The sequence below is a fragment of the Lissotriton vulgaris genome, chromosome 7, assembly GCF_964263255.1.
Source record: "Lissotriton vulgaris chromosome 7, aLisVul1.2, whole genome shotgun sequence".
Taxonomy (NCBI): domain Eukaryota; kingdom Metazoa; phylum Chordata; class Amphibia; order Caudata; family Salamandridae; genus Lissotriton; species Lissotriton vulgaris.
This window is the reverse complement of record NC_141695.1, coordinates 1,738,162,235-1,738,181,645: the sequence shown is the minus strand read 5'-3', so window position 1 is coordinate 1,738,181,645 and position 19,411 is coordinate 1,738,162,235. Positions and strand designations below refer to the sequence as shown.

Below are 19,411 nucleotides of genomic sequence, written 5' to 3'. Positions count from 1 at the left end.
TGCAAAAGACTGCTGTACCTGAAAATTACTGCTTTATTCTTCTCTTCTCCCTTCAGCATCCACCAACTGAATGCCATCTTTTTGATGTTCCCTACTTTCTAGGCACTGTCAGCAGGAATATTTCAAGTTGCCATTCATTCACCCATCCTTTAATGTGTGATTCCTTGCGCTCTTATTCTTTCATTCATCCACGTTCTTTATATATGGATCCATTTCAAAACTTTTATGCATTCATTTTTCCACACTTGTATGTTTCACCATCCAATTATCCATTTCATGCTAACACTCCTATCCACCCGACCATTCATTCTCTTCTTTTTTTATTTATGTCTCTTTACAAACAGATTCATTAAATCTTCCCCCCTTGTCCCTGTACTCATTCAACCATACAAGTATTCATCCATCCTAAAACAATCACTCACCAATTCAGTCATCCATAATCCCATTCGGATTTATTCTTCCATTTATCCAGATTCCTATCCTCATTCATCTAATTTATCACTGGATTCATGTGCAGTTCCATTGATTCATCCACCCACCCACCCACCCACCGTCCCACCCATCCATCCATCACAAGATGTGATCGAAACAGGAGCAACTCCTGACACAACAAATACTGACCATTTGTGAACAAAACTGCACTTCCCTGGCTCACTTTTACAGGTAGGTAGCGAAACAGGTACACAGACGCACATACCAGGTGTTTCCCTCCTGATCGCTTTTGCCGAAGGCGCTGTAAGACCCATCATCGTGCTTGTAGTTGAGCTGCCTCTGGTACCCTGCAGAAAGAGAAATTAAGTAAGGGGCCATATTTCTCATTTTACATTTTTTGAAAGGACATTTATTCTGCTGCCTGGAAGTGACATCACATCCATAGTCATTGGAGGGGAAGGGCCTCAAAGCGGTTTGAGGGAATATGTAAGGAAAGAAAAAAGGCAAGATGTTCTGAAGTATCTTGTGAATGAACCATAGCGACGGGTGTCGGTCGAAGTAATTCTGTAGGTTTATTCACAAAAAACACACGACCATCCCGGCATATCGCCCAGGTAGATTAACGTCTGCCTCGGAAAGACCCACCAGCAGCATCATTGTAGCGACATCCCACCAACATGAGGTTCTGTTGCAAACCCACAAAACTGAGGCTTTCCACCTTTGTCAACACAGCGGACTTTAAGCCTGATTTTCAAGATGACCAATGTGTAAAAGATGCCCCATAGTAATTAGTGGGCCAAGTTCACAAAGCTGGTTTCATCTATGGGTCCGAACTACAGGAGCAATTACTTAATTCACCAGAGTAATGTAGGGGCATATAAAAAGCAGTAGCGATAATCGCTGGCCGTGCTGAGCCAGAAAATAGTTATCGCCGGCTATTGCAGAAAATTATCGCCATGTTATCGCTGTATTATTAACGCATAGCGCAATGGCGATAATTTCCCAGTGATAGCAGTGTTTTCCATGGAACATCACTGGTTTTTCCAGCGATTTTCCATGAAAAACGGCTAGAACCTTGCTGATACGACCCTGTGGTCGTATCAGCAAAATCCACCTCCATTGATAAGTATAGCTAAGTCTGCATTTTAGCAGATGTTAGTTTTTGGCGAAAATAGCGGTTTTCTCCAAAAAATAACGTCTTTTAAAATGCGTGGCCCACTTTGCATCTCATTAGAGATGCAAAGGGAGGCGTCGGATAAAAGGGTGCTAACATGCGCTAATACATGCTATCACCCTCTTGTAAATAGGACAATACTTTTATCTCCGCTTTTTTATCTTTAAATGCCAAAAAGGCGGAGATATGGGCCCTTGTAAATATGCCCCATAATTTGGACCGCTGCTCTCCCCAAAGCATAGCCTCTTAACAATCTTTCTGATTCTCAGACTTGCATCCTTATAATGCTCACATTAAGGAACTTTTCTTTCTTTTTCTTTGAGGGCTCCATGAGAGTGCATGTTTTTCTGGGATCTATCAATCATGTGCTGCTTCTTCCCCACCAAATCCCAGAACTCCTGTCCCAGAGTGCTTCCTGCTGCTCTCTCTCCTCTTTTGCTCTCTCCTTTATGTGCTGTTTTTTTCTTTGACTGGCTCTCCAAATCCCATCGTATTACTCCCTCTTTCCCAACCCTGCCCAGTGCTGCCTCCTCTTTGTCTTTATTAATATTGTTTTTTTTATTATTCTGCCCCATCTGTTGCTCCCCTCATCTGCTGTCTGTTGCTTCCCTCCAACCGCCACCTTCATGCTCCCTTACCTGTGATGTTATAGTTAAATGTTGAAATGAGAGGAATTAACATTTTAAAAAAAAACAAAAAACACTGAAGTGTGCCAGTTAGAGTCTAGTTAATTGTCTTTAACTTGTGCCCCATCAAGTACTGATTATTAACTCACATCACCATGGGACAGTGGTACTTATTAGCAATTTGAACAATACTGTTGTTTAAATCTAATAAGTTCTATCAATGTTGTCATTCAACACGTAAATAGTGATGCAAATAATATGTATGGGTAACTCGCCTACCACGGGTGATGATTAGATAATTCAGGAAGGAGGGGATGGCTTGAAAAGCTTGGGAGCACCAACAAACCTAAGAGTTTTTGGGTAGTCACAAACCTCTGTGTAGCCATTCCCTGCCCTGGAGACTATCAGGGATTTACTCCTATCTAGGGCAATAATAAATTACTCCCACTGTGGGAAAATAACAAACCCAAAATATATCAGGATTTAAGGGAAAGGGCTTCTTCACAGAAAAAAGGTGAAGATCAGGTAAACATTGTGAAAATAAGATATTGCTCCAGTCTTTGTGGACCACAACTGGACAACCTGCACAACTGTCATCAATAAAGGACAGACATCTAGAATGCAAATAACCAGGTGATATCAGGACTTTAATGTTTCACAATAGGTGATCCAATGTGGAGCTGGCCCAGAAGATACACATGGACTAGGGCAAGGAAGGGATGAGTAGGGGGCGCAGGCTGTATAAAAAGTAAAGTCTCCGTGCGGGTCCAGCTCCCAAGATATTGTTTAAAACAGTCTCCAACCTTTTTTGTAGTGAGCGCTACTTCTGATCAGTGAAAATCGTTGTGAGCTACTAGAGTCCAAGCACCTCGCGAATTTCTTTTTAGACACCGACCCATGCCCAGTTTCATTGACTGTAAACCTAATTAACAATTTCACCTCATTGTTATAAACTTTAAAACAATGAAGCCAAATTGTGCGTTTCACATCACAATTATTAATTACCTTGGCTTAAATCATTGTTTTTTAGGCAATTCTGAAAAGAAACTCATGAAATATTTGACATGCTTGTATGCAATGCCAGAAACATCAGATCCACCCAGGGGGCATTGAAGGGATCACCTTTCCAATAAACCTTGGTTAAATGTTAGCACAATGGAGTATTCCTCAAGGTAGGTTTCCTAGAAATTGGCTTTAAAGTCAAACCTTTTAATAGCAGTTTGTCTAATTTTGGTATGCAATCTTACATAGACTCCAATCATTGAAATATCTATTTAGCATGTTTATTCAAATCTACCTTCAAACTTTTTATGAAAGAAGGCATATATTAAGACAGAATCTACTGGACGGAGGCAGGACGGGGAATGACAAATTACAAAATCTCATACACTCCGTCGACTGCAGGGCTCTCCCTCATGTTCGACAAATCCCACAAGCTCAGACACTTCAAGTTCAACTGGGGTTACTGTGACACTACAGGCAGCCTGCAGGCCTGGCCATTAGACTATACCACTATTGCCTCAGTCAGCAGCACTGATGATATTTATCAATATAGATGAAGAAATGCCTCCACATCAATCATAAAATAGCAGCGGAAGCATTCATTGCCCTCTGACGCCAAGCAAGAAGTATCAGCAACAAGCATTTACAATGCAACGGTTTCGCCTTTGTAAAAGTTAGAGCTATTGTCATTGTAAATGACAAATTTTTTTATTTATGTGTTGGTTTTGAAAACAGATAAATAAATGGCATTGTCATTTACAATGCCAATAGCTTAATCTTTCGCAAATGTGAGACCTATTGCATTTGCACCCACACGCACACACACACAGAGCCACCCACACACACACAGAGCCACCCACACAGGAGTGAGGGCGGAGGGATGGAGGGAGAGAGCAGCGTGAATCTCTCCGAATCTAATGAAAGCCCTTCCTAAGCCTGATGTATTGCACCTGGCAGTCACTTGGTCTGCTCTAGCTATTGAATAATTGAAAGGGTCTGATCGGGGGGAGGGGGGACCTTCCCGAGGAAGTGTCTCTACACATGTACATTTCCAGGCGGACCTGCTCGGCTCCCCCTCTCTGGAGCAGCTTTAAGTGTTCCGCTCTTGGTTGTGTGTCTTTCCTTCCCTTGTTTATTCGTTTCCTGTCCCTTGCGCTCTTTCTATGGCGGGCGTTTTTGCGGCGGTGGGAGGCGCTGTCTCTTCTGGTGACCAGAGAGAGCAGACACGTGGGGCACAGATTGAGCGAGGAAAGAGGAGGGGTGAGAGGAAAAGAGACGGCAGGAGGGGAGAGAGAGTGAGAGAACGAGAGAAACCGAAACTGTAAGAGGGAAGAAAGAAAGCTGAGAGGGAAAGATGTGGCGGCGTTTGGTGAGGGGGCTCGGCTCTCCCGTCCAATCGGAGAGCAGCGGGCTCGTTTTCGGTCGCGTTGGTACCAGCAAGGTACGGGGCCCTTCGTCGGGGGTTTACTGATCCCGGCTCGCGGTGGTGAAGCTGCACACGGGTTATTTTAGTGCGCTCTGCTCGGGGAAGGCTCACAAACCTTCAGTCTGCACCAAACACGTGTCGATGGATTCGGGGGCGTTCCCGGCATCGCGTGATGTCGGCAAAAGCCAAAGAATCTCGGTAACGCCCCCGTGTCTCCTCCGGCCATGACGGACGCCTCTCTGTTCCAATGGCTAGCCTCCATTTATGGAGCTAGCCAATGAAACAGAGGGAGGGACTAAGAGTACACACTAAGAAACATAAGATTTCTCTGGAGGCGGAGCCTAACGGCTCCGTTCCCCAGCGAAACCTAAAAAGGGAAGTGTTGCAAGCTTGCAAGAAAACCACAATCTGACTTCCTGCTCTAGGGACTCACAGCAAAACCACTTGCGCCTTCCCCGAAGGAGGGGCGGGCGGTGGGGCCGCGGAGTCCGTGAGGTCGAGTTAGCGCCTCAGACTGCGAAGCAGCGCTGTAGTCTTCTTAAGTCACCAAAAACACTTACAATGCCAGGCTAGAATATACGTGAATACCTTGAATTATGGGTGCATCCCGTCGAGATATCCATCTAGCCTTTTTCACCAAACACGGGCAAACACGTCTTTAGCCCTCTTGTCACTCTTTAACAACGCACGTCACCCAACATAAATAGAAATGATGGTAAAATAATACATGCTCCTGTTACAGCATCAAGACCTCGACAAACTATCTCCATGCTAAAAAAAATCCAATAGAAATACTATGAACTACAAAAATAAAAATACAAACCAAAAATGTGTTCTGCTCAGCTGACAGCTACTACAAGAACAGTATCAAACACATGCTTTTGCAGTGTGTCGAAAAATCAAACATTTAAATAGAGTTACAGATTTGAAATCTTATTGGTATTGCCATATCGAGTACTATCCTATCCCATCGCAGTCTAAATGGCAACAACCTATCCCCATTGCTCATATTTCCTACATCACGTTGTGGGTTAGATACCAAGCCAAACAGAAATTAGGATTACTCGATTTTCGCACAATGAAACAGTGGATTTAGTTCATGCCAAGCCTCTTGATCCCCCAACTAATCTTTTGCCAATTGAAACACTTCACCTTATGTGGGGCGCTGAAGTGCTTGCCTTCATAAGCACTATACTACACCATGTCGGTAGTGTGGATAGAAGGTTGTTCTTTCGGTTTTGATTCCATGTGGGAAGTGCTTCCATGTTGTGCGTAACGACCACTGAGGTGCGGTTATCATGGTATGGGACACAAGGCGTAGCAGTGTGTTGGATGATGAAGCGTAAGAGGCAGACGTGCAGTTATTTGTTTTTTACCATGCTGGTACCTTGGAACTGCTCCATATGTCCCTTTAAAGCGTTTCATGTGATCTAGTGTGGCTATCAGATTAATGTGGCGCTGGCACTCCCCAGGCTTGCCCCTTCATGCACAGGTGGAATATGCGCAAGCAGCATGGCGTTCTGGGGATATACCTATAATCAAAATACACAAGAACTCATTATACAGTCACGCCCAACTGTACTGGTGCTATGCAGTGAGTCACACTAGTATATGCTTCTCTGGAGACATGTTTCCTCACCAAAATGGATCACTGCCCCAAGTCCTCTATAAACCAATATAAGCAGTGCTCCAGGCTTACACAATCCAAGTACAGAGACCAAGCCTGAGCATCAGGTCCAGATCTGGGCATGAGTCACAGCATATTTTATAGTACTCATCTGGAGAATTGTGTGCGGTTCTAGATGGCACACATGGAGCATCATGACCAGTCCTGTGAAATACATCTCCAGGACGATAAAGAGAGACTGGAGACAGACAACAAAAACAAGACAACCATAAGGCCATAAAAGGGACATTCATACGCCAAAAGGAAATATAGAAGACAGGAAGGTACAAAACTGGCACGCAAAGGCGTCAGAGAATAACACAGGACACTATGAGAGTCAAAGTTCAGATGTAACAGCACTAAAGGTCTGCATAGTTATGACACGAACACGATTCAGACAATAAAGATATGGTCACAGGGTCTAGGAAGGATGATGGAGGAACATAACAAGGAAAGGAAGAATAAAGTCGTAAACTACTTATGGTATACTTATAAAGCGAAGGCAGGAAACATGAAGACTTTATGGGGCACCGTACTCTTTTCGTCTACACACTGTGCTACACCGCTACACCTATTTCACTTCCCCTCTCTTTAAACACTACCTCGCCGCTCCAGTGACAACGCCCATTACCTTCTAGTCCACCCACACTGCTCGAGATACCGCTCACTTCTCATGCCCTCTCCTACTACAGCTCCATTCTTGCCTTTCCTCTCCACTCCTCATTCTAATGCCTTCACGAGTCCCCCCACCCATTATGTCATCAACTCGGTGCTAACGCTTTACATGCCCATTTCCTGGACGTTGCCATCTCCTGCACCTTCGCCTCATCCTGATCATAAATGCCTCCACCGCAGCCCTCTAACCAAGTGCAGCACAGAGTTATGACCCCAGTGTTGTTCACCCACCCTGCTGCCCCTCCAGCCAGTGCTGGCCACAATCCCCCCCGTGCCACGTATCCCTCCTCCACCTGGACTGCACCCACGGGGCTCCACTCCCTCCTCTGCTCTCCCCCTCACCTCCTTCTCGGTCGCTGTTACTTCAGACTTCAAACACTTCCGGCACCCACCGCCCTCCCGGCATCCCCGGCGTGGCTTACTAGAGGGTGGGGCAAGAGGGGTGGGTGACAGGAGGGTGGGCTAGGCGCGCAGGGTAATGTGGGGCCGGAGGGGAATAGGAGGTGTGGAACAAGCGAGGGCGTGTAGGAGGAGGAGTTACTGAAATATCATGGGTTGGTTTTATGGTCGGGATATGATACTTTTTCAATAAGAGGGCAAGTGTTGTGCATCAATAACTGAGTGGTGTGGACTGCATGAAGTTACTACGGAATCTAGCATTGTAGACCGAGAGACAGGGTCTGATTAGAGGATTAGAATTTCGCGCTTTGTAATAATCTGCCTATATTTGAAAAATACTGAATAATTATTATCAAAATGCTAAAACATGTTCTTCCCACCAAAGATGGCCGCTTCCAGATCACAGCGACGCTTGTCCCTTTTCCATTCGTACCCTTTAGCGAAGGCGGGATCTCAGACAAGCTCCTCAGCCCTTATAAGGTCTCAAACAGCACTTCAGAACGAAGGGTTTGGCCATCGAAATTACGATTTATTTAGTCACTATGCTGGTACCATCTTGGGAGGGGATCACTTTTCTGTTCCTCCCTCACCAAGGGTTTTAGGTAGTTATTGCGGTTGCGCGCCCGCCATTAAAGATTGGGTTTAAAAAAAATTGTTTCTGATGTCTATTTGCAACATTTTGACGTACTGCTGCACAGTGGACAGCTGTAAGAAATGGTGAAACATACCTAACTAGTACTTTTATACGGCACAGCTACTTCATTTTTCAGGTCCCTCGGCGAGGTCAGGTCAGTCTTCCCCGGGCCCGGCGGTGATCGCGGTGAATTCTCGGCTCCTCCAGTCGAGCGGGCCAATCCAGACACGGCAGAACGGGCGAGCCTCCAAAGCACCCGGGAGTCAGCCTATGGCAGTGCGGCTCCCGGGTCAGCACCTACGAGGACACGGGGGGGGGGGGGCGGGAGAGGAACGGACGGCGGGAGGGGGCGGGAGAGGACACAGGGGGGGGAGGGGGGCGGGAGAGAACACGAACGGCGGGAGGGAGCCCTACGAGGACACGGGGGGGGCGGGAGAGGAACGGACGGCGGGAGGGGGCGCAGGAGAGGAACGGACGGCGGGAGGGGGCGGGAGAGGACACAGGGGGCGTGAGGGGGGAGGGGGGCGGGAGAGAACACGAACGGCGGGAGGGAGGCCTACGAGGACACGGGGGGGGCGGGAGAGGAACGGACGGCGGGAGGGGGCGGGAGAGGACACAGGGGGCGTGAGGGGGGAGGGGGGCGGGAGAGAACACGAAAGGCGGGAGGGAGGCGGGAAACGTGCCGGGGAAAAACATGCCCAGGACAGCAGCAAGCACGGCCCGGCCGGAGGAGACTCGGGGGCGTTCCCGGCGTCGCGTGACGTCGGCAAAAGCCAAAGAATCTCGGGAACGCCCCCGTGTCTGGTCCGGCATTGATGGACAGGCCCCTCGTCCAATGGCTAGGCTCCATTTATGGAGCTAGCCAATGGGACGTGGGGGCGTGTTCCATAGTGCTTACTGTACTCAATAGATTTCTCTGGAGGAGGAGCCTAACGGCTCCGCCCCCCAGCGAAACCTAATAAACGGCTTCCAGTTTGCCAACTTATTTCCAGAGGCGCGCGGAGTTGTTTGGAGGGAAAGTTAATGAACGAGAGAAGACACGGCTGTACTTAAAATACCTCCGGTCTGGAGTGCTGGAGAGGAGGCCGAGACTACTCTCGCACTGGCCTGTCGTCATTTCTCTGCTCATTAGGACGATGGCTTTTAAATCCAGGCGTTTCATTCTCTAATACTGAGCGAAAACGAGAACATTAAGAATTGTCCTCTGCTTTCAAGCTGGTAGCGTACTTATTTGTGTTAGTCAGGGGCGCAACTAGGTCTTAATTTCGGGGGGGGCTAACATGGCAGATGAAGGGGCGTGGCTAATGTTAATCAATGGGGCGGAGCTAAAATGGCAGATAATCAGGATCGGTTAATGCTCAGGTCAAGCCGAGAAAAAAATGTGGTGAATTCTGCATTTGAAACTGGACAACAATTAAAGCACACATTTTTGTTAATTTGATGCATTTATATGCACACACACACACCCACATTTCCTTAAAACCTTAAAACCCTTCAACTCATACCAACCCTAAAATTGCCCCCCTGGCACCCCAAAGCCTATACCTACCCTGAACCCTAAAATTAACCCAAAACCCATACCCACACTGAACCCCAAAATTACTCCTGGCACCCTAAAACCCATTACCACCCTGAACTCTGAAATTCCCCCCTGACACCCAAAAACCCATACCCACCCTGAACCCTAAAATTACCCCTGGCACCCCAAAACCCATACCCACCTGAACCCTAAAATTACCCCTGGCACCCCAAAACCCATACCCGCAGTGATCCCTAAAATTACACCCTTGCCCCCCAAAACCCATACTCACCCTGAATCTTAAAATTACCCCTGGCACACCAAAACACATAACACGCTGAACCAGGGGCGCAACTAGGTCTTAATTTCGGGGGGGGGCTAACATGGCAGATGAAGGGGCGTGGCTAATGTTAATCAATGGGGCGGAGCTAAAATGGCAGATAATCAGGATCGGTTAATGCTCAGGTCAAGCCGAGAAAAAAATGTGGTGAATTCTGCATTTGAAACTGGACAACAATTAAAGCACACATTTTTGTTAATTTGATGCATTTATATGCACACACACACACCCACATTTCCTTAAAACCTTAAAACCCTTCAACTCATACCAACCCTAAAATTGCCCCCCTGGCACCCCAAAGCCTATACCTACCCTGAACCCTAAAATTAACCCAAAACCCATACCCACACTGAACCCCAAAATTACTCCTGGCACCCTAAAACCCATTACCACCCTGAACTCTGAAATTCCCCCCTGACACCCAAAAACCCATACCCACCCTGAACCCTAAAATTACCCCTGGCACCCCAAAACCCATACCCACCTGAACTCTAAAATTACCCCTGGCACCCCAAAACCCATACCCGCAGTGATCCCTAAAATTACATCCTTGCCCCCCAAAACCCATACTCACCCTGAATCTTAAAATTACCCCTGGCACACCAAAACACATACCACGCTGAACCCTAAAATTAACCCCCTCACACCCTAAAACCCATACCAGCCCTGAACCCTAAAATTACCCCTGGCACCCCAGAAACCATACCCATGCTGAACCATAAATTACCCTCTTGCCCCCCAAACCCCATACCCACTCTGAACCTTAAAATTACCCCAGGCACCCCAAAACCCATACCCATGCTGAACCATACATTCCCCTCTGGCACCCCATAACCCATATCCACCCTGAACCCTAAAATAGCCCCCTGACATTCCAAAACCCACACCTGCCCTAAACCCTAAAATTACCCCTGGCACTATAAAACACATACCCATGCTGAACCCTAAAATTAATCCCATGGCACCCCAAAACCCACACCCACCCTGAACCTTAAAATTACCCCTGGCACCCCAAAACCCATACCCATGCTGAACCATAAATTCCCCCCGGCATCCCATAACTCATACCAACCCTGAACCATAATTCCCCCCTGGAACCCCATAACCCATTCCCACCCTAAACCCTAAAATTGCCCCCTGACACCCCAAAACCCACACCTGCCCTGAACCCTAAAATTACCCCTGGCACACCAAAACACATACCCACGCTGAACCCTAAAATGTTCCCTGGCACCCCATAACCCATACCCACCCTGAACCCTAAAATAGCCCCCTGACATCCCAAAACCCACACCTGCCCTGAACCCTAAAATTACCCCTGGCACACCAAAACACATACCCACGCTGAACCCTAAAATGTCCCCTGGCACCCCAAAGCCCATACTCACCTTGAACCCTAAAATTGCCCCCTGGAACCCCAAAACCCATACCCGCTCAGAACCCTAAAATTACCCCCTGGCACCCCAATCCGTAACCCACCCTGAACCATAAAATTACTCACTGGCACCCTAAAACCCACACCCACCCTGAACTCTAAAATTACCCACTACCACCACAAAAAAAAAAATGAACACTACAAACTTACACTACATTTGCATATTTGGAGGGGACTGTCCTCTTTGACGTTTCTATGTATGTAAGTCAAGAACAACATTCAAAGTAACCTAGACATGCAGGCAGTAGGTAATGCTGTACTGAAAAATGCATTAAAGTTACTGGGACTAAATAAATAAATAAAAACTGCTGCCTGCTCCTCTGATACTATACTGTGGAGGCTGGCTGATCAGCAGCACTGTGTCCTGGCATCCAGCCCCTCGAAGGTCTCAGAGTAGATAGGTGGGGGTCAAATGGCTCCTGGATTCTCCTTGCATGGGCCTCCTCTGCTTCTTCCCTGGTGCCCTTGGATGCGAAAATAGAAAGATCCATGGCCCTGTTCACCATTTATCTGGCGAGCAGCGCCTTGGATGTGAATTCCATCCAAGTACACAGACATCAGGGGCAAAGGGATAGCCAGTGCAGGTGATGCTTTTCCTTTGTAAATTAATTCCTGCTGGCGTCATAGCCCAGGGGTTGCTGTCTGCGCACTTGTATGAAATACACATCTATACAAGTGCACAGACAGCACCCCATGGGCTATGACCAGCAGAAATTCCTTTACAAAGGAAAAGCATCACCTTAACTGGCCAGCCCTTTCCCCCTGCTGTGCACTTCACACCCCATGCTCACAAGCGATCAAGTGCTTAGGTGAAATCCCTGCCTTCAGGCAAGGATTTCACCTCGCGGCGCCACCGTAAAGGAAAACAAGAGGTGGGGGCAGGAGGTCACTCACTGAAGCAGAGGCTGGCTGGCTCGGGCTGCTGGGCCTCTCAGAAAGCATTAAAAAAATCATTCTCCGATCGGATGCTATCTTGCACCATTTCAGTGCGTGTAATCTTAGCCCGGGCAGAGGAGGCGACGGGGGGGGCTGAAGCCCGGTGAGCCCAATGGGTGTTGCGCGCCTGACTCTGTGTATGTATTGGTACGCTTACTGGATGTGTTCGCATGTGTTTATGTGTTCATGTGTATTTGTCTTTGTATATTTGTGCGTGCCTCCGCGTGTAAATGGTTTGTGTGTGTCTCTGTGACTGGAGTGCTCACGCACGTGCCCATTAGTTTGTTACGTTGAATCGATGTGTTGAACATATCCCCAGAAGGATGATTGGATTGTCAATAAGGCTACATTTTCCGAACGAGCCCAGCCCTAATTAAAATGCCACACTCTTCCCCCTATCCGAGTAAGGGTCTGTGTGACATGTAATCGTCCCTTTTGCCACATACCGACCAATCGCGCGCTCTCTCCTCCCTCACCCACCACCGCGCCCTGACCCCACCCCCTTCCACTTATCTCACACATGCTGACCTTCTCGCTGCCCTCTCCCTCAAAATAATAGTTATTCTTCTCAAAGAAAGCCTTGCCCGGCAATAAAGCGACAGCTTTGATCCGGGCCCGTCCTCACCGGGCCTCTGGGCCGAATTCAGAGAAGAAACTCTGGCGAGTTATTGTTCACACTCGCTGCGCCTCGGCCTCAGAAAGCACTGATTTATTAGGCTGTCAAGGGAAGCATTGTTCAGGAAGGCAATCAAAAACCACTTACCTCGCTAAACTAAAATTACTGCCTTTTCAGTGGCTAATTTGTATAACTCCCATGGAGGAACTTGGAAAGTGTTTGATGAGGCATAAAATGATGATTAATGAATTTATTGCCCCGGTGCTCATCAAACAGGAGTAGTATATCTTTCTTCTATTGGGCCTTGTGTCTAATGCTAGGTGCCTGTGTAAAGCAAGCCCAATATGATCTCCCTTCAAGCCCCCTTTTAACCCCGTGACCCGGAGGCATATCTTCAAGTAACACAGGCAACATCAGGGGAGAGGGAGGACAAAGGCCTGCTTGATAAAAGGTGAAATGTGGAAAGTTGCTGCAGGGCCGGATCCTCTCAGTTTTCCTCAATTGCTTTGACAGCGGACGTGTGAAGACTTTTGAAAATCAGAGGTGGGGCGAAGACGCAACAAAATGATAAACCTTTGAAAAAGCGCCCGGAAAAACAACTCAACTGCTTTTTGTGTAGGAACGGGTGAGAAAGGGGCAAGTGGAACAGAGTCACGCAGTCGTTATGTATTTTAGGGGTAAGTATGAAGTAACATTCCAAACGCTGTAAGGAAAAGCGTACAGTGGAGCATGGTGTATGCCTCGCAAAAAAAAAATACAACATTATATGTAGGCAGCTAAAAATATATGGGTGGAAATGCATGAACACATCTGAAACAAGGGTAATTAGCACGCAAAGTAAGACCGAGAATCATGGATCCCGGCAGATAAGTGTACATTGAGTGAATATAAATTAAAACGGACGGCGGGAGGGGGCGGGAGAGGACACAGGGGGCGTGAGGGGGGAGGGGGGCGGGAGAGAACACGAACGGCGGGAGGGAGGCGGGAAACGTGCCGGGAGGTGGGGCGAAGACGCAACAAAATGATAAACCTTTGAAAAAGCGCCCGGAAAAACAACTCAACTGCTTTTTGTGTAGGAACGGGTGAGAAAGGGGCAAGTGGAACAGAGTCACGCAGTCGTTATGTATTTTAGGGGTAAGTATGAAGTAACATTCCAAACGCTGTAAGGAAAAGCGTACAGTGGAGCATGGTGTATGCCTCGCAAAAAAGAAATACAACATTATATGTAGGCAGCTAAAAATATATGGGTGGAAATGCATGAACACATCTGAAACAAGGGTAATTAGCACGCAAAGTAAGACCGAGAATGGTGGATCCCGGCAGATAAGTGTACATTGAGTGAATATAAATTAAAACGGACGGCGGGAGGGGGCGGGAGAGGACACAGGGGGCGTGAGGGGGGAGGGGGGCGGGAGAGAACACGAACGGCGGGAGGGAGGCGGGAAACGTGCCGGGGAAAAACATGCCCAGGACAGCAGCAGCACGGCCGGCCGGAGGAGACTCGGGGGCGTTCCCGGCGTCGCGTGACGTCGGCAAAAGCCAAAGAATCTCGGGAACGCCCCCGTGTCTGGTCCGGCATTGACGGACGCCTCTCTGTTCCAATGGCTAGCCTCCATTTATGGAGCTAGCCAATGAAGCAGAGGGGCGTGTTCAAGTCACCCATACTAGAAACTACAGATTTCTCTGGAGGAGGAGCCTAACGGCTCCGCCCCCCCAGCGAAACCTAAAAAGTACCCCCAAGTTAGCAGGAATTACAACACAAATAAGTGTACTGTAGATCCCTGGCTAAGCAAACATTTTATTTCCAAAATCAGCTTTACATTTCCAGTCAAAACACAATCTGCTTTGCCAAAAAACACCTTTTTTTTTTGGGCAAACTGTATTCCCCACAACAAAGTGTGTACACCCAATACCAACTGCATTTATTGAATGCATGGATTGGTTCCCTTAATAACACCTGTCCCTTTCTTTAAGGACTAACGTGCACCATTGCCATTACTGCTCAGAAGGTGCCGTACATGCTGCTGTATCACAATCAAAAGTCTAGGGTCAGGAATGGTCACCTTTACCTAGGATGCCCACCCGAAGCAAAATAATGCCCACGCCCTAAGAGATGCCCTTTACAAGAAACAATGACACATTTATATCAGCCATTCTGCACTCACCGCTCTTCAGGTACTCCTCTGCCTTTTCTTTAATCTCCGGTGTCATCTGATTGGTCCTCGTTAGGTACTGCATGATGTAGATATTGGGGGCAAACTTGACCATGTTCTGCTCGCCACAGCCATAGGGCATGGCCAGGAGTTTGTCGATGTTCTGCAGGGCAGTGCCCATGATGTCACCTATACAGAATAGGGGCAGTGCAGTGATGAGAATGGACGCACACATACAACAGCACTGAACACAAGCTCACAGTTAGTAACACCAATGTAAAGGTTTACGGAACAAACCTATGGCACTAAAGATGTAATGTACTTCAATGTTTATGAGATTGATAAAGGAGGGAACACATGAATCATAAAGAAAGGGAATGAGAAACACGAACAGAAGAGATGAGAGAGGGAATGGGGAAAGAAGTGAAGAAGGCGAAAGAGTGGAAAAGAACGAAAGGGAGTGAAAGAAAACAATCAAGAGGGAAGAAGGGTGTGAAAGAGAACAAATGTGGTGGTGAAGAGAAGAGTGAAGTGTGTGTGTGGGAATAGGAAACAAAAGTTGGATTAAAAAAACAGACAAATAGAAGGGAGTAAGGAAGGGAAAAGGAGGAAGCAAAAGTTGAACTGCTGGCAAAATGAGAGGAGGGAGGGAGGTATAAAAAAGGGAGGAGTGGCATAAAGGAAAGGAAGGTGGCACTGAACCATTAGCCAATGCAATGAGCCATGAAGCAAGGCGATGGGGCAAGAAATGAGGCAACAAATCAGCATATCAGGAAATTCTCTATTGAGACACAAAGGGATGCAATGAAGCAGGAAGTGGCGCAGAAAATACATCTGGATGTAGTGAACCGCCAAGAGAATTTCTAACGTTGGAAGTGTTGCAACAAACTAATACTTCCTGCAATGAACCGTGGGAGAATATATTGAATCATGATGGAATACAAAGAAATAGGATATTGGTACAAGAAGTGATTCAATATACATAAAGTTCAGCAAAAAGGCAAGTCAAGATAAGGATAGTCTTTCCTACCCAGGGCAGATACATGCGCTCGCTCTGAATCCTTCAGAATGTTCTCCGGGAGCTCCAGAGAGACCAACTCTGAAACCTCACCATCTCCTAGAGGAAAAACATCAAGAAACAGCAATATCATATCACTGGTAGAGGCTAGAAACCTTTGAAAGTAGAAACCTAACGCCATGTCTCTTTTTCCCATTCTGTTTCAATTTAACAAACAACTGCTCATTCACAAAAGGCACTTCTTATACCATAACATCTCATTCTTAAATGTGCACTCAAAGATCAACAAAAGTCAGTGGAGTTTTGCTGGTGGGAAAGAAGTCTCAAGGGCCACAAAGACTGAAATGGGTCTCATCAGTGGAATATGGATCCAATTTTGGGTGGTCTGCAAACACTATAAATTGTATTGGACATGTTCATTGCTAGCAGTATCTTGCCAGGAAAGTGACCCACTGTGTTCCCCACGTTTGTTTCCCTTTATTGTCCCCTCCAAGATCCATCCTTGTTAGTTTGTTACATATGCTATGCAGCAGCTGTGGGTCATCTGTTTTTACTGTCCAGATCATTCACAATATGGATTACTCTGCCCATCTTGGGCAGGAGTTTCAACTTTTCAGATTGCATTCAGTTCCAACTATTAAAACGCTTACTCATCCATGAATCTGTGGATTCACTTTTCCATTGGCCCCCCCAATCACTCGTTCGGCCTCTAGCATGCTCACCCCAGTCTTTGATAATTTCCTCTCATTAAACACAAACTGAGTAAAAGTAACGGGCTAAAACATGACCGGCTGGAATGCTTCCATATGTGATTGCCAGTGGTTAGACTATTTGCAAACATTCCTACAATTACCTTTTATGTATTTTGATGTAACGCTCTAAGTGGCCAAGGGTATGCCAGACATGGGTTCTGTGCTCACTGTGCCACAGGAACTGAGATGCATCTGACTGAAGATGCACAACTAGGCTGGATTGTGTGTGTTCCTGTTCAGAGAGGAACTGGCTAGGCAGTCTGGGTTGCACTGTTCCTTCTGGAGCAGGATCAAGGGTGATTTGTGAATGACTGGGTCTAATCCGAGGTGGCACAGTGGGTTAAAAAGGAAACAAATGATTTCCAGTAGTTAGGCTATTCCTCCCATCATCTTTGCATGTTTGATGTCACACCCTAAGTGACCACGTGTATGCTCAGGCGTGTCTCTAAGTTGCCTCCGACTGAAGAGGCCCAACTACGTCGAAAAGGGCTTTAGTTGCCTGTGTTCCGGTTCAGAGAGACACTGGTTAGGAAGTTCAGGCTGGACTGTTCGTATTCGAGCACAACCAATGTGGATGAGCATATGGCTGGATCTAACCTAAGATGGTATAGTGGGCAGAAAACGATTGGTTGGAGTGCTGCCCCAAGCATCTCCTAGTGGTTACACTATTTGCAAGCATTCCTCATCGTCTTTTGAGTGTTTACATTCCCTCTCAATGAGGCAGTCTCCGTTAGTCTCTCCCAGGGAGGAGACTGACCCTCTGCTGCATCTAAAGCAAGCATGCCTTCTATATCTTAGTTGGTTCTGGTGGTGAAGTTTCCAAATGCCCCTCCCACAAAATGGCAGTCAGAGCTTTACCTTGTGCACAGAAGAGAGAGCTGTGAGCCTTCTCCTGCAGGACGCCACCGGGCTGAAAAGACAGAAGAGGCAACAATCAGAGAACTTCCAAGTGAGTCAGCACTAGGTATGGGCGGAAAATCCGTTCCGCTCGCGGATTTTGCGGATTTTCGGGAAATCCGCAATCCGCGAGATTCGCGAATCTCCCGCAAAATCCGCAAATACGCGAGCAGCGGATTTTGCTCGCACTGCTCGCACTGTTCGCATGAGTTCGCGGCTTCCCAGTACAATTTCGCGCCCCGCGAATAAGTGCTAAATTGCAGAAATACGATCTTAGCAAAACTGAAACTACTTGCCAGGTTCAAAAGTTCAGGCTCATCATTAGTAGCCATTTCCTGTAGTGCTTCCTGAGGGGCCCCTCCAGAGTTCAGTTGCCAGTTGCAACTATTATGTGACCCTGCTCTGAACCTCAGAATAGTTACACATATGCCACAAAGGTCCTGAATTACAGCTAAGGGAGACAAGCAGGAGCCAGGCTGGAAGTTAAAATCCATTAATCAGCCCCTAATTCATTATTGTCAGTTGGGGCAGGGCAGGTGTTGTAACTAATTTTGCAACAATGAAAGCACTTAGCAAGTGCAAAAGATCACTAATCAGGGCGCACTAAGGAAGCAGGTGCCAGCTAAAAAAATATTCTGTGACACATTAATCAGCCCCAAATTAATTCAGGTCACTTGAGGCAGGGAAGGTGTGCTTTGCTTTGCCGAAAATAATGTACACTGGACAACCAGAGGGTGTGGTGATGAAACAGAGGGTGGCATGGGTGGGCCAGAGGGTGGCATGAGTAGTCAGAGAGTGGCAGTGGTGACAGAGAGTGGCAGTGATGAAGAAGAGTGTCCCAAACAGGCTGGACACGTAGAAACAACAAGTTCGCAAAACTTGCGACCCGACAGGTAAGTTCGCAAATTGCGAAATTGTAAAAACCCTCGCGAACTGGCAGAAACACGGGCGAACACAAAAAAAAAAAAACGCAAATTCGCGGGAATTCGCGGATTTTGCGGATTGCGAATTCGCAAATCCGCAAAATTCGCGAACGCGAGATCCGCAAAATTCGCCCATGCTTAGTCAGCACTCAGCATGCACTTCAGAGACACACAGTCGTTTGATCAAGTAAAGTACCACTGACTAGCTGGCCCCATCTTTGCCGCAGGGACCCATGTTACACCCCAATAGGGATATGAGGGCCCAGACAGACGTAAGGCCGCCATTAAAAGCCCTAGTATGACATCAGATTCCTGGAGTAAAGTTACAGCCAGAAGGCAGGTTACTGGAGTCTGTGTTCTCAGATTCAGAAACGACGTGATGTCAGGTTTTTCAGAAGGATTCTAGTTTGACATCAGTTTTATAGTGTGATATTAGTCAGACTTAAGTGTCCTGAATCTGGCCCAGAGGCTAGCATCATATTCCTAGAGTAATGCCACATTCTGATATTATGTTCTCGGAGTAAAATTTTAATCTCCTGCCATGCTCCTTAAGTGATGTCAAACTGAGTGAGTGAGTGAGTGAGTGTAACAATTCTAAATCCCACATGTTGACAGACCTAACAAAACAATGACATATTGATATACATGACACATAGCACTAGCTTTTTCCTCTCACTATTTCTCTTTCCCTTGCTGTCTCTCTCTCTCTCTCCTTTAATCTATCTCTTTCTTTCCCTCTCTCACACTACTTCTTTATCTCTTCTTGATTTCCATGGCTAGAATATCAC

At 47.0% G+C, this 19,411-nt stretch overlaps 1 protein-coding gene across 4 annotated transcripts in view; it reads right to left on the bottom strand.

The window, feature by feature from the left end:
* Nucleotides 1-19,411, bottom strand: part of LOC147706526 (alpha-2-macroglobulin-like protein 1) — a 360,239-nt gene that overhangs the window by 63,555 nt on the left and 277,273 nt on the right. For all 4 annotated transcript variants that reach the window (XM_086932994.1, XM_086932995.1, XM_086932992.1 and 1 more), the window contains 4 exons: nucleotides 17,662-17,713; nucleotides 16,064-16,150; nucleotides 15,046-15,222; nucleotides 698-779 (listed from right to left, as the gene is read on the bottom strand). In XM_086932994.1, the coding sequence (XP_086789120.1) occupies nucleotides 698-779; nucleotides 15,046-15,222; nucleotides 16,064-16,150; nucleotides 17,662-17,713 (398 nt within the window). The remainder of the gene's footprint in view (nucleotides 1-697; nucleotides 780-15,045; nucleotides 15,223-16,063; nucleotides 16,151-17,661; nucleotides 17,714-19,411) is intronic.